A 14,831-nucleotide genomic window follows, 5' to 3' on the forward strand; every position below is an offset into this window, starting at 1 on the left:
TTTAAAGTCCTGAAAGAGAGAAACTTTCAGCCACGAATACTATACCCATCAAAGCTATCCTTCAAATATGAAGGAGAAATAAAAACATTCACAGATACAGAAAAGATGAGGGAATTTATCATCAGAAAACCCCCACTCCAGGAATTACTAAAGGGGGTTCTCCAATCAGACACAAAGAACAAAAAAAAAACAAAGCCACAAGTAAAAGCTCCAAGAAGAACACAATAAAACCAAATTTAAACTGTGACAACAACAAAAAGAAAGAGGGGGAGAAGATGGAGATTAACAGTAGCAAAGGACGATGGAGTGCAAAAGTACTCACAAAATAGTTTGCTACAATGAACAGGGTAGGGACCCTTTTCATTACTCAAAGGTAACCACCATTGAAAAAACCACCACAGAAGCACATGAGATAAAAAAGATAGCAACAGAGGAAAGATGTATGGAATACAACCAAATAAAAACAAAAGATAGAAAAACGAAAGAGAAGGATCAAACAAGACACAAAACTAACAGAAAGCATGATATAAAATGGCAATAGGGAACTCACAAGTATCAATAATTACACTAAATGTAAACGGATTAAACTCACCAATAAAAAGGCACAGAGTAGCAGAATGGATTAAAAAAGAAAATCCAACCATATGCTGCCTACAGGAAACTTATCTAAGTAACAAGGATAAAAACAAATTCAAAGTGAAAGGCTGGAAAACAATACTCCAAGCAAATAACATCCAAAAAAAAGCAAGTGTAGCAATACTCATATCGGATAATGCTGACTACAAGACAGGAAAAGTACTCAGAGATAAAAATGGCCATTTCATAATGGCTAAGGGGACACTGAATCAAGAAGACATAACAATTCTTAATATATATGCACCAAACCAAGAAGCACCAAAATATATAAGACAGCTACTTATTGACCTTAAAACAAAAACTGACAAAAATACAATCATACTTGGAGACCTCAATACACCGCTGACGGCTCTAGATCGGTCATCCCAACAGAGAATCAACAAAGACATAGTGGCCTTAAACAAAACACTAGAGCACCTGGATATGATAGACATCTACAGGACATTTCATCCCAAAGTGACTGAGTATACATTTTTCTCCAGTGTACATGGATCATTCTCAAGAATTGACCATATGTTGGGCCACAAAAACAACATCAGCAAATTCAGAAAAATTGAAGTTGTACCAAGCATATTTTCTGATCATAAAGCCTTGAAACTAGAATTCAACTGCAAAAAAGAGGAAAAAAATCCCACAAAAATGTGGAAACTAAACAACATACTTTTAAAAAATGAATGGGTCAAAGAAGAAATAAGTGCAGAGATCAAAAGATTTATACAGACTAATGAAAATGACAATACAACATATCAGAATCTATGGGATGCAGCAAAAGCAGTGATAAGAGGGAAGTTCATATCACTTCAGGCATATATGAACAAACAAGAGAGAGCCCAAGTGAACCACTTAACTTCCCACCTTAAGGAACTAGAAAAAGAAGAACAAAGACAACCCAAAACCAGCCGAAGAAAGGAGATAATAAAAATCAGAGCAGAAATAAATAAATTAGAGAACAGAAAAACTATAGAAAAAATTAATAGAACAAGGAGCTGGTTCTTTGAAAAGATCAATAAAATTGACAAACCCTTGGCAAGACTTACCAAGGAAAAAAGAGAAAGAACTCATATAAACAAAATCCAAAATGAAAGAGGAGAAATCACCACGGACACCGTAGATATACAAAGAATTATTGTAGAATACTATGAAAAACTTTATGCCACTAAATTCAACAATCCAGAAGAAATGGATAAATTCCTAGAACAATACAACCTTCCTAGACTGAGTCAAGAAGAAGCAGAAAGCCTAAACAGACCTATCAGTAGACAAGAAATAGAAAAAACCATTAAAAAACCAGGCCCTGACGGCTATACCAGCGAATTTTATCAAACATTCAAAGAAGACTTGGTTCCTATTCTACTGAAAGTCTTCCAAAAAATTTAAGAAGAAGCAATACTTCCAAACACATTTTATGAGGCCAACATAACCCTCATACCAAAACCAGGCAAGGATGGCACAAAAAAAGAAAACTACAGACCAATATCTCTAATGAATACAGATGCTAAAATACTAAACAAAATACTAGCAAATCGAATACAACAACATATTAAAAAAATAATACATCATGATCAAGTGGGATTCATCCCAGAATCTCAAGGATGGTTCAACATACGTAAAACGGTTAACGTAATACACCATATCAACAAAACAAAGAACAAAAACCACATGATCTTATCAATAGATGCTGAAAAGGCTTTCGATAAAATACAACACAATTTTATGTTTAAGACTCTCAACAAAATGGGTATAGAAGGAAAATATCTCAACATGATAAAGGCCATATATGATAAACCATCAGCTAACATCATATTAAATGGCACTAAACTGAAGGCTTTCCCCCTTAAATCAGGAACAAGACAGGGTTATCCACTCTCTCCACTCTTATTTAATGTGGTACTAGAGGTTCTCGCCACAGCAATCAGACAAGACAAAGAAATAAAAGGCATCCATATCGGAAAAGAAGAAGTAAAGGTATCACTTTTTGCAGATGATATCATCCTATACATCGAAAACCCCAAAGAATCCACAAAAAGACTACTAGAAACAATAAGCCAATACAGTAAGGTCGCAGGATACAAAATTAACATTCAGAAGTCAATAGCCTTTCTATATGCGAACAATGAAACAATTCAGAACGAACTCAAAAGAATAATCCCCTTCACGATTGCAACAAAAAAAATAAAATACTTAGGAATAAACATAACAAAGAATGTAAAGGACTTATATAATGAAAACTATAAACCATTGTTAAGGGAAATTGAAAAAGATATAATGAGATGGAAGAATATACCTTGTTCTTGGCTAGGAAGAATAAATATAATCAAGATGGCCATATTACCCAAAGCAATATACAAATTCAATGCAATTCCCATCAAACTTCCAATGACGTTTTTTAAAGAAATAGAGCAAAAAATCATCAGATTTATATGGAACTATAAAAAACCCCGAATAGCCAAAGCAATCCTAAAGAAAAAGAATGAAGCTGGGGGCATTACAATACCTGACTTCAAACTCTATTATAGGGCCACGACAATCAAAACAGCATGGTATTGGCAGAAAAATAGACACTCAGACCAATGGAACAGAATAGAAAGTCCAGAAATAAAACCACATATATATAGTCAAATAATTTTTGATAAAGGGGCCAACAACACACAATGGAGAAAAGAAAGCCTCTTCAATAAATGGTGCTGGGAAAACTGGAGAGCCACATGCAAAAGAATGAAACTGGACTACAGTTTGTCCCCCTGTACTAAAATTAACTCAAAATGGATCAAAGATCTAAACATAAGACCTGAAACAATTAAGTATATAGAAGAAGACATAGGTACTCAACTCATGGACCTGGGTTTTAAAGAGCATTTTATGAATTTGATTCCAATGGCAAGAGAAGTGAAGGCAAAAATTAATGAATGGGACTACATGAGACTAAGAAGTTTTTGCTCAGCAAGAGAAACTGATAACAAAATAAACAGAAAGCCAACTAAATGGGAAATGATATTTTCAAACAACAGCTCAGATAAGGGCCTAATATCCAAAATATACCAAGAACTCATAAAACTCAACAACAAACAAACAAACAATCCCATAAAAAAATGGGAAGAGGATATGAACAGACACTTCTCCCAGGAAGAAATGCAAATGGCCAACAGATATATGAAAAGATGCTCATCTTCGTTAGCTATTAGAGAAATGCAAATCAAAACAGCAATGAGATACCACCTCACACCTGTTCGATTAGCTATTATTAGCAAGACAGGTAATAGCAAATGTTGGAGAGGCTGTGGAGAAAAAGGAACCCTCATACACTGTTGGTGGGAATGTAAAGTAGTACAACCATTATGGAAGAAAGTATGGTGGTTCCTCAAAAAACTGAAAATAGAACTACCTTATGACCCAACAATCCCTCTACTGGGTATATACCCCAAAAACTCAGAAACATTGATACGTAAAGACACATGCAGCCCCATGTTTATTGCAGCATTGTTCACAGTGGCCAGGACATGGAAACAACCAAAAAGCCCATCAATAGATGACTGGATAAAGAAGATGTGGCACATATACACTATGGAATACTACTCAGCCATAAGAAATGATGACATCGGAACATTTACAGCAAAATGGTGGGATCTAGATAACATGATACGAAGCAAAATAAGTAAATCAGAAAAAACCAGGAACTGCATTATTCCATACGTAGGTGGGACATAAAAGTGAAACTAAGAGACATTGATAAGAGTGTGGTGGTTACGGGGGGGAGGGGGGAATGGGAGAGGGAAAGGGGGAGGGGGAGGGGCACAAAGAAAAGATAGAAGGTGACAGAGGACAATCTGACTTTGGGTGACGGGTATGCATCATAATTGAACGACAAGATACCCTGGTCTTGTTATCTTTGAATATATGTATCCTGATTTATTGATGTCACCCCATTAAAAAAAAAAAAAAAAAAAAAAGGAAACTCAGAAAATAATCACATTTACAAATGCATCAAAAAATAATGAAATAGGCATAAATGTAACCAAGAAGGTAAAAGACCTCTACTCAGAAAATTATAAGATACTGGCCCTGGCCGGTTGGCTCAGCAGTAGAGCGTCAGCCTGGCGTGCGGGGAACCCGGGTTCGATTCCGGCCAGGGCACATAGGAGAAACGCCCATTTGCTTCTCCACCACCCCCCCTCCTTCCTCTCTGTCTCTCTCTTCCCCTCCCGCAGCCAAGGCTCCATTGGAGCAAAGAAGGCCCGGGCGCTGGGGATGGCTCCTTGGCCTCTGCCCCAGGCACTATAGTGGCTCTGGTCGTGGCAGAGCGACGCCCTGGAGGGGCAGAGCATCAACCCCTGGTGGGCAGAGCTTCGCCCCTGGTGGGCGTGCCGGGTGGATCCCGGTTGGGTGCATGCGGGAGTCTGTCTGACTGTCTCTCCCCATTTCCAGCTTCAGAAAGAAGGAAAAAAAAAAAAAGAAAATTATAAGATACTAAAGAAGAAAACTGAAGAAAATAAAATTAATGGAAATATATATTGTCTATAAACAGAAAGTTAACATCATTAAAATGCCTATATGTCACAAAGTAATCCATATATTCAACATAATTTTTATTTCACAGTACTAACAAATAATACAAAATTTAGATGTAACCACAAAATACCATGAATAGCCTTAGCAATGTTGTGAAAAAAGATCATCAGTGATCTTGAAAAAGAACAAAGTTGGAGATATCACACTACTTAATATCAAACTATATAGTAACGCCACATTAATCCAAACTGCATGGTACTGGCATAAAATCAGATATACAAGTCAATAGAACAAAATAGCCCAGAAATAAAGCCATGTCTATATAGTCAATTAATATTTGATAAAAAGTGGAAAGAGTATATACAATAGGATAAAAAAGTCTATTCAATATAATGTTGAGAAAATTAAACAGAAACATGCAAAAAAAATGAAACTAGACCACTGACCACCTTCTTATAATGATATAAATAAATTCAAAATGGATTAAAGACTTAAATGTAAGACTTAAAACCATAAAACTAGAAAAAAACAAAGGCATTTCTCATAGCAATATTTTTTTCTGATGTATCTCCTCAGGCAAGAGAAATAAAAGGAAAAATAAACAAATGAGATTACATCAAACTAAAAAAGGTTTGCACAACAAAGGAAAACATCAACAAAATTATTAAAAGACAACCTACTGAGCCTGACCAAGCAGTGGTGCAGTGGATAGAGCGTCGGACTGGGACACCGAGGATCCAGGTTTGAAACCCCAAAGTCGCCAACTTGAGTGCAGGCTCATCTAGTTTGAGCAAGGCTCACCAGCTTGAGTCCAAGGCTTGAGCAAGGGGTCACTCGGTCTGCTGTAGCCCCCGGTCAAGGCACATATGAGAAAGCAATCAATGAACATAAGGTGCCACAACAAAGAATTTATTCTTCTCATCTCTCTCCGGTGGGAGACAGGCTGTAAGCTGGAAAAGTCCTTATATCCTAAGGCTTAGTTTAAGACTAAGCCTTTCCCACCGTTTTAATACTAAAATCTTTTCAACATCCTTCTAATACTAAGATCTTCTCAAAACTAAGCTTTGCCTCAGACCCTTGACTGTTGCATGATGGGAGATGGTGCACTCTTATGAGGAATCCCATTTATGCCTTAGATAAGTGGCTTTGTATCAGAGACTTTCTTATTTGTATATTGGCTTAAAGGCTTTAATTTTCTACACTATATAATAAAGCAGACCAAGGCTCTCTCTCTCTGGCAAGCAAAAGGCATTGCAGAGGCTCTCAAGCTCATCCTGTTTCTCTTTAAGTCTATTTTCTTAATTCCACACCATTCCCACTCAGGACCTGGAATTACTAGTCATACTAGTTAGCGGCACTCTCCCTTCCTGTCTGTCTGTCCCTATCTGTCCCTATCCCTGTCTCTTCTCTCTCTGTCTCTGTTACAAAAAAAAAAAAAAAAAGACAACCTACTGAATAGAAAAGGTTTATTTTTCAGTGATACATCTCATAAAGACTAGCCAAAAATTATGAAGAACTTATACTACTCAACACCAAAAAAAAAAAAAAGCCAATTAAAAAATGGACAGAGGACCTGAATAGACATTTCTCCAGGAGGCATATGAAAAGATGTTCAACATCACAAGCAATCAGAGAAATGAAATTAAAGCCATAATGATACCAGCTTATACCTGTCAGAATAGCTATCATCAGTAAATGCATAAATGGCAAGTGTTGGCGAGAATGTGGAGAAAAGAGAACCTTTGTGTATTATTGATGACAATGCAGATTGCTGCAGCCACTCTGGAAAACAGTATGGAGGCTCCTCAAAAAATTTTAAAATAAAACAGCCTTATGACCCAGTGATTCTAAGAAACCCAAAACACTAGTTCAAAAGAATTTATGCACCTTTATGTTCACTGAAGCATTATTTATAATAGCTAAGATATGAAAGCAACCCAAGCAGTGGGGGGGGTGCATTAATAGACAGATGGGTAATGAAATGGTACATAGATGCAATGGACTATCACTCAGCCATAAAAAATAAAACCTTATTATTTGGGACAGCACGAACAGACCTAGAGGGTATTATGCTCAGTGAAATAAGTCAGTCTGAGATTGACAAATACATAATTTCACATATATGTGGAATATAAAGAACAAAAGAAGTAAACAAATGAAATTTTAAAAAACTCATAGACCCAGAGAACCTACTGGTGGATGCCAAGGGATGGAGCTTTGGGGACTTGCTTAAAAAAGGTGAAGGGATGAAGATATACAAATCAGTAGTTACAAAATAATCAGAGGGATATTGGTTACAGCATGTGAGTATAGTTCAATAATGTTAGTGACTATCTGTGGTGCCTGGTGGGTGCTAGAGATATGGGATGAGCAGCATGGAGGTACTGTGTGAGGTTTGTGGTGTCTGGCCACTAAAATAATGCTGAAAGGAAAAAATGTAAACAGAAAATACATATTCATATATATGTATATGTATACTGCTCACAAAAATTAAGGGATCAGGGAACGTGCAGATACTCCAGTACTTTCAGCTTTTTGTATAGTGCATTTTCACCAATGAAATAAAAGTTGGTTTTGCAACTTATTTGCATAATCTAACAACTTTCTTTGACTTGTTTGCTTTTCTGATGTTCTTGTTTAATAAAAAAAATCAAATGCTTTTTTATCACTTCATATTCATTTTGAAATATCCCCTAATTTTTCTGAGCAGTTCATATATATATATATATATATATATATATATATATGAAATATCATGTACCCACATTACAGTATGGGTACATACTGTGTGTGTGTGTGTATGTGTGTGTATATAAAAGCAAACAAGGAACTTTAAAAATAAAATATCCTAACAAATATCTAACCAGAGAAGATATACAGAGGGCAAACAAATATATGAAAAGATGTACAACATATATCATTAGAGAATTGCAAATTAAAGCAGTGAGATACCACTAAATTCCTTTTAGAATGGCTGAAATCCAAAACTTGGGCAACACCAAATGCTGACTAAGATGAATTCTCAGTCTCATTGCTGTGAGAATGCAAAAAGACACAGCCCCTTTGCAAGACAGTTTGACAGTTTCAACAAAAACAAAATATACTTTTACTCTATGATTCAGTCGTCACACTCTTTGGTATTTACCCAAATGAGTTGAAAAGATGTCCACAAAAAAAACCTTTGTAGCTGCTTTATATGTCATTGAGAAACTTAGAGGCAACCAAGATATCCTCTAATAGATGAATCGATAAACAAATTATATTATATCCATACAACAAATTATTATTCAGCAGTAAAAATAAATGAGATATGAAATTATGAAAAGACATGGAGGGCCTGACCAGGTGGTGGCACAGTGGATAGAGGCCTGGTATGCTGAGGACTCAGGTTCAAAACCCCAAGCTCGCCAGCTTAAGCACAGGCTCACTGGCTTGAGCCAAAAGGTCACTGAGCAAGAGGTCACTGGCTCAGCTGGCACATATCAGAAAGCAATCAATGAACAACTAAGATGCCACAAGTATGAGTTGATGTTTCTCATTTCTCTCCCTTCCTGTCTGTCCCTGTTTGTCCATCTCTCTCCCTCCCTTTCTCTCTCTCTCATTAAAAAAAAAAAAAGACATGGAGGAAATTTAAATGTATATTGCTAAGTAAAAGAAAGACTATATGATCCCAAATATATGACATTCTTGAAAAGACATTATAGACACAAGGAAAAGATTAGTGGTTGCCAGGGATTCAGGTAGATGGAGAGAGAGAGATGAATAGGTACAACATGGGATTTTCAGGGCACTAAAATTATTCTGTATCATACTGTAATGTGGGTACATGACATTATGTGCATTTGTCAAAACCCATACAATTGTACAACACAAAAATTGAACCCTGTGTAAACTTTGGACTATACTTAATAATAATGTATCAATATTAATACTAATGCCAAATGATAATAGAAAAACTTTGGATAGGGGATTTGGGGGAATACTACGTATACGGAAACTCTAATTTCTGCTCAATTTTTCTATAAACCTAAACTGCTCTAAAAACTAAAATTCATTAATGAAGTAACATCAAGATTAAATTATAGTCTATAAAAAGTAGAACACAAAATTAACTTTTGTCTTGTTGATTAGGCTATAGAATCTAATACAATTTAGAGAATGAGAAGGGAAGAAGAGAATAAAGTTTGACTCAAGATGAAAGGGAATAGATTTTTCTTTTTTTAAATTTTTTATTGAATTTATTGGGATGACATTGGTTCACAAAACCATACATTTCAAGTACACAACTCAACAAACCACCATCTGTCCAATCCCTTTGTTTCCGTCTAGTTCCCCCCCTCTGCCTCCCCTCTGACAGCTGTCAGTATGTTGGTTTTTTTATTACACCTTACTTTCAATATTATTTTGTATTTGTTTCAACACAGTGGTTAGACAAGCATTTACTTTACAAAATGTTGCCCCTGATATTACCAGTACCCACCTGGCATCATACATAGTTACTGCAATATTATGGACTATGCTGCACTATTATTTATTCCCTATTTTGTATTTGATATTCCCATGACTATTTTTTAACTGCCAATTTGTACTTAATCCTTTCACCCAGTCCCCCAACCTCCTTCCCTCTGACAACCACCAGTCTGTTCTCTTCATCTATGATTCAATTTTGTTTGTTCATTTATTTTGTTCTTTAGATTATGCATGTAAGTGAAATTATATGGCATCGGTCTTTCTCAGACTGATCTACAGAGCATAATACCCTATAACTCCATCCATCCAGTCATAAGTGATGATTTTATTCTTTTTTATGGCTAGTAATAGTCCACTGGATATATGTACCACAGCTTTTTTTCATTCACCTACTGATTGGCATTTGGGTTGCTTTCATAGCTTGGCTATGGTAAATAACTCTGTAGTGAACATAGAGGTGAATATATTCTTTTAAATTTGGGTTTTGGGTTTCTTTGGATAAATACTCAGTAGTGGAATTGCTGGATCATAAGACAGTCCATTTTTAATTTTCTGAAGAATCTCCATACTGTTTTGCATAATTGACTGCACCAGTCTGCATTCCCACCAACAGTGCATAAGGGTTCCCTTTTCTCCACACATTCACCAACACTTGTTGTTTGTGTATTTACTGGTGACAGCCATTCCGGCAGGTGAGGTGATATCTCATTGTGCTTTTAATTTGCATTTCTCTGATGATTAGTGATGTGGAGCATCTTTACATATGCCTATTGGCATCTGTATGTCCTTTTGGTGAAGAGTTTATTCAGGTCCTCTGCCCACTTTTTAACTGGATTTTTTGTGTGTGTTGAGTAGTATGAGTTCTTTATGAATTTTTCATATTAGCCCCTTATCAGATGTATCATTGATAAATGTGTTTTCCCATCAGTGTATTGTCCTTTCATTTTGTCCATGGTTTCCTTTGCTATGCAAAAACATCTTCATTTGAAGTAGTCCCATTTGTTTATTTTTTATTTTGTTTCTGAAAGAGGGTAGTTTTCCAGAAAAAAAGAGAGAGTACACAAGTGAAACAGAACAATATTGAGAGGAGATCTATACCAATGGAGCTCAAGGACCGAAGCAGCTGCTATGGGAAAAGATACTTAGGAGCTTGAAAAACGTTTTACACCATGTTGTGCGATGTAACCCTGTCCCATGCTTCCCTTAAAAATCAAGCATAAAATTTCTACTATTATATTTTACTTGGGGGGAACATTTTTGTTGTTGGAGGATGTGTTCCCCTGGCATATAAGTAGGCACAGAGACTTGTTTGTCCATGATAATGCATCATGGACCAGAATCACTCTTTCACCTTAAACTAATTAAAAATGGATAAAAAATAAATGAAACAGCAATGTTCAGATATTCAAAAACAGAAAGTACAAGGAAATTATCCCTGACAGAGGAAAAGCTTTATGATGATCACCCCAGATTACCGCCTGGAATTTCTAGGCCACAGAATAAGGAAGAGGAACACAAGAAGAGTCTGCTTGAGTTCAGAGAGAAAGTTTAGTTTTAGCGGCCAGGGGAGAAGATAACTGCACAGACTGGGAGCAAGCAAGTCAGCTTGAGAGATGTGCCAAGGTTTAATGTAGACAGAGGCTTTCAGTCTCCTCTCCTATTCTCCCTAAACAGTGATCTCTTGGATCAAAAGTCTATACAGACCTAGAAGTACTGTAGAATGCATATCTGTCCTTCTTTAAAACATGGCAACATTAGGGTTTAAAGCTAATGTTGAAAGAGGACAGGATTCCCACCAATTTCTTCCAACCAAATCTTATTTTCCCATTTCTAAACTGTATTCCATCATATATATTACATGATTGTTACAAAATTCTTTCCATTATTAAGATATAAGCAAGGTAATTTCTTCTTGTTGACAAATAGAAGTTTAAAATATTAGTTCTAGTGTCTTTGACGACAGCTGATCATGTACCAGAATTAGTGTTTATGAGATGATCTGTAATTAATAGTAACAAAATCTACAAATGATCTCTTTAACTTTGTTACTACTCCACCTTAAGGCCTGCCACCCCTGCAACATTTCAAAAGCATGTTCTAATCACAGCTAAAAATCCTCCATTCCAAGTAATGACATGATCCTCCTCACAAATGAGTCTATTTTGGGTAACATGTAGCCTTAATTAGGAATGTTAATGGTTGCTTGATAGCCAGCTCAATTGTATAACTCCAAAAAGCAATAATCTATGTTGCACTTAATAATTATTACTTTAAATTATAGAAAATTTTAGAAATTGATGCACTCAGCACAATGATGCTTAAATGACTAGAAACTTACTTGGCCCAGTTACATCTGTAAATCCTTCAGGTGCATGGGTTTTTATGAATTCTGAAATAAGAGTGAATTTTTTATAAGTTTCAAATATCAATTATATGTATCAATCAAGTTTAAATTTTATAATTTTTATTTTAATAGCTCACTCAAGAAAAAAAAACCCACAGTAGATCTCCAACATACAGAATAGATCCTTCCAATTGGCAACAATAGTAATATCTGAAAGAATGTACAACAGTGATGTGAGCTTATTTTTTCAATAAAACTTGTTTTTCCTCTTATATTCTCTTAGTTAATGTTAGCATCATCTAATCTCCCTTCCTTTCATATCCAATCACCAAGTTTTTCCAGTTTTACCAGATATATATTTCTCAAATCTGCCCCTCCTTTTTTACTTGTGCTCTAATATCAGTGCTTACTGAACATTTCATATAAGATACAGAAATAACTTCTCTTTCCTACTCCCAGACCTCAAATCTAGCTTCCACAATGTGGTCAGAATGATCTTTAAAATTAAATACAACAATGTCACTTCCCTACAAAAAAAAATCTTCAATGATTCTATATTTAGATAGATAGATGATAGATGATAGATAATAAATGATAGATGACAGATGATAGAGAGATAATAGATAGATAGATCATAGATGATAGATGACACATGATAGATAGATGATAGATAGATAGATAGATAGATAGATAGATAGATAGATAGATAGATAGATGATAGATGACAGATGATAGATAGATGATAGGTAGATAGATAGAAAGATAGATAGATAGGTAGATAGATAGATAGATAGATAGATAGATAGATAGATAGATAGATAGATAGATAGATAGGAGATAGATAGACAGATAGATGATAGATAGATAGATAGACAGACAGATAGATAGATAGATAATAGAAAGTTCCTTAGCACAGCAGCATCCAATCCCTCTGACTAGGCTCTCTCCTACCTTATCTCTACCTAATTGTTTTACAGTCCAATACCACTCCAGTTGTAATTCCCCATTCATGCTGTTTGTTCATGCTATATCTTATTCTTAAAATACCAAATATCTCCCTTCTTCACTTAATTAAGTCCTATTCATGTTTTAAGTTTGTATAAAATCTTCCCAACTCCCTCAAAATGAACAAATTGTCTCTTTTCTGTAGACTCACTGCAAATTACACAAACATTTCTTATGCATTACACTATGAAAAATTATTTATCATGTGTATGTGCCCTTAGTATGCTGTGGGTCTTATGGAGGTAAAAACCAAATTTTATAAATTGTATACACTCCCAGAATCTGCAATATAAGAAGAATTTATATTAAAAATATAAAACTCGTTATTAAATATCTTTTTAATTAAATTTATTTAGGTGACAGTGGTTAATGAAATTACAGAGGTTTAAAGTGAACAATTCTGTAGCACATCATTCGTATTATGTGCTTGCCACCCAAATTCAAAGCTACTTCTGTCACCATGTACAAGGTGTCAACACTCTGCACCCTTTACTACCTCCCTCCCAATTCCCTTTCTCTCTGGTAACATCTTTTTTTTTCTTTGAATCTTTTCTTTTTTTATTTAGAAATTAAATTTAATGGGGTGACATTGAATAATAAGAGTGCATAGTTACAGTCAGACATCTCTATAACATTAGAACTGTTATTGTATTGTGTGCTCATTACCCAAAGTCAAATCATTTTCCATTACTGTATATCTGTCCCTCTTTCTGGTAACATCTTTTTTAATTTACTATTATATAATTTTATGGTTATAAACTTTTAAACGATGTCTCAAAATATTAATGTATTTCAGAAACTTTATAATGGCAAACATATATAAAATATCACCTTCAATTTTCTCCTGTACTTTTTCATAACTTTGCACTGTTTCTAGTGGAGTTTCACCAATTCTGTTAAAATGTCAACAAATAAAATATACTTATTATCAAAGAATAAGATTCTTAAATAAGAACTAGAATATATGCTCTAGACAAACAGTTTGTAAAATAAAATTTAACATGTTCTTTAACCTTTATTCACAGACAATAAAGTAAGTTATTAGCAAGCAAATAAGGATAAAAGTCAAACTATGTAATTCTATGAATTCTATATATTTCATGTATACAGTTAGGCATACCAACAACATTAACAGCAAAAATAGCAAAAGTAAATAGGATAGAGGCATGAGATTTCTTTTTATCAATGTATTATTAATTGGTATATGCATTAAGAGCACAAGTTCTAGAGTCAGATACTTGGCTCAAAACCCATTTTATCCATTTACTAATATGTGACCTTGGATGCTTAAGTTGCTTAACCTCTCTGAGCTTCAGTTTCTTTATCTATTAAAACTAAGGTATTATAGTACCTATCTCATAAAGCACTTGTGAGGATCAAAGGATACATGTAAAGTTACGAGAAAAATACCTAGCATACATCAAACAATTAAATTTCAGGTATTAATATTAACATATGATTAGAAACTACTTTCATACCTCACAACAGAGTTCACAAGAATAAATCTGAACCTCTGAACTAAGGTTGTATTATGCAACCCCTGCTGAAACCAACTCATGCGCCACTCCCTTCAACCCTGTCAGTCTAGTCATTGACAGATGGAGCCATCAATAAACTAACTGTATAATAAACAGCAGCCCCTCCCAATTATAGGTATGTTTTATTTTAACACTATAAAATTAAAATGTTTAAAGCAAAAAAAAAGTTTATAAATGTAAACTTTACTTAGATAAGTTACTTTGCCAGATATGAAGATAATAGAATTATACAGGAACAAATAAAAAAATATTCTTGTTCATGAAATGGAATAATTAACATTGTTAAAATGTCCATACTATCCCAAGTGATCTACAGATTCAATGTAATCTCT

General features: G+C 34.8%; 1 protein-coding gene across 1 annotated transcript in view; it reads right to left on the reverse strand.

Annotated features, from left to right (window-relative positions):
* The window catches only part of CCDC7 (coiled-coil domain containing 7), a 240,760-nt gene that overhangs the window by 141,180 nt on the left and 84,749 nt on the right, over nt 1-14,831 (reverse strand). The window contains exons 7-8 of the mRNA XM_066233057.1: nt 13,793-13,854; nt 11,951-12,001 (exon numbers count right to left, since the gene is read on the reverse strand). Of these exons, the coding sequence (XP_066089154.1) occupies nt 11,951-12,001; nt 13,793-13,854 (113 nt within the window). The remainder of the gene's footprint in view (nt 1-11,950; nt 12,002-13,792; nt 13,855-14,831) is intronic.

This window comes from Saccopteryx bilineata, chromosome 5 (genome assembly GCF_036850765.1).
Source record: "Saccopteryx bilineata isolate mSacBil1 chromosome 5, mSacBil1_pri_phased_curated, whole genome shotgun sequence".
Lineage (NCBI taxonomy): Eukaryota > Metazoa > Chordata > Mammalia > Chiroptera > Emballonuridae > Saccopteryx > Saccopteryx bilineata.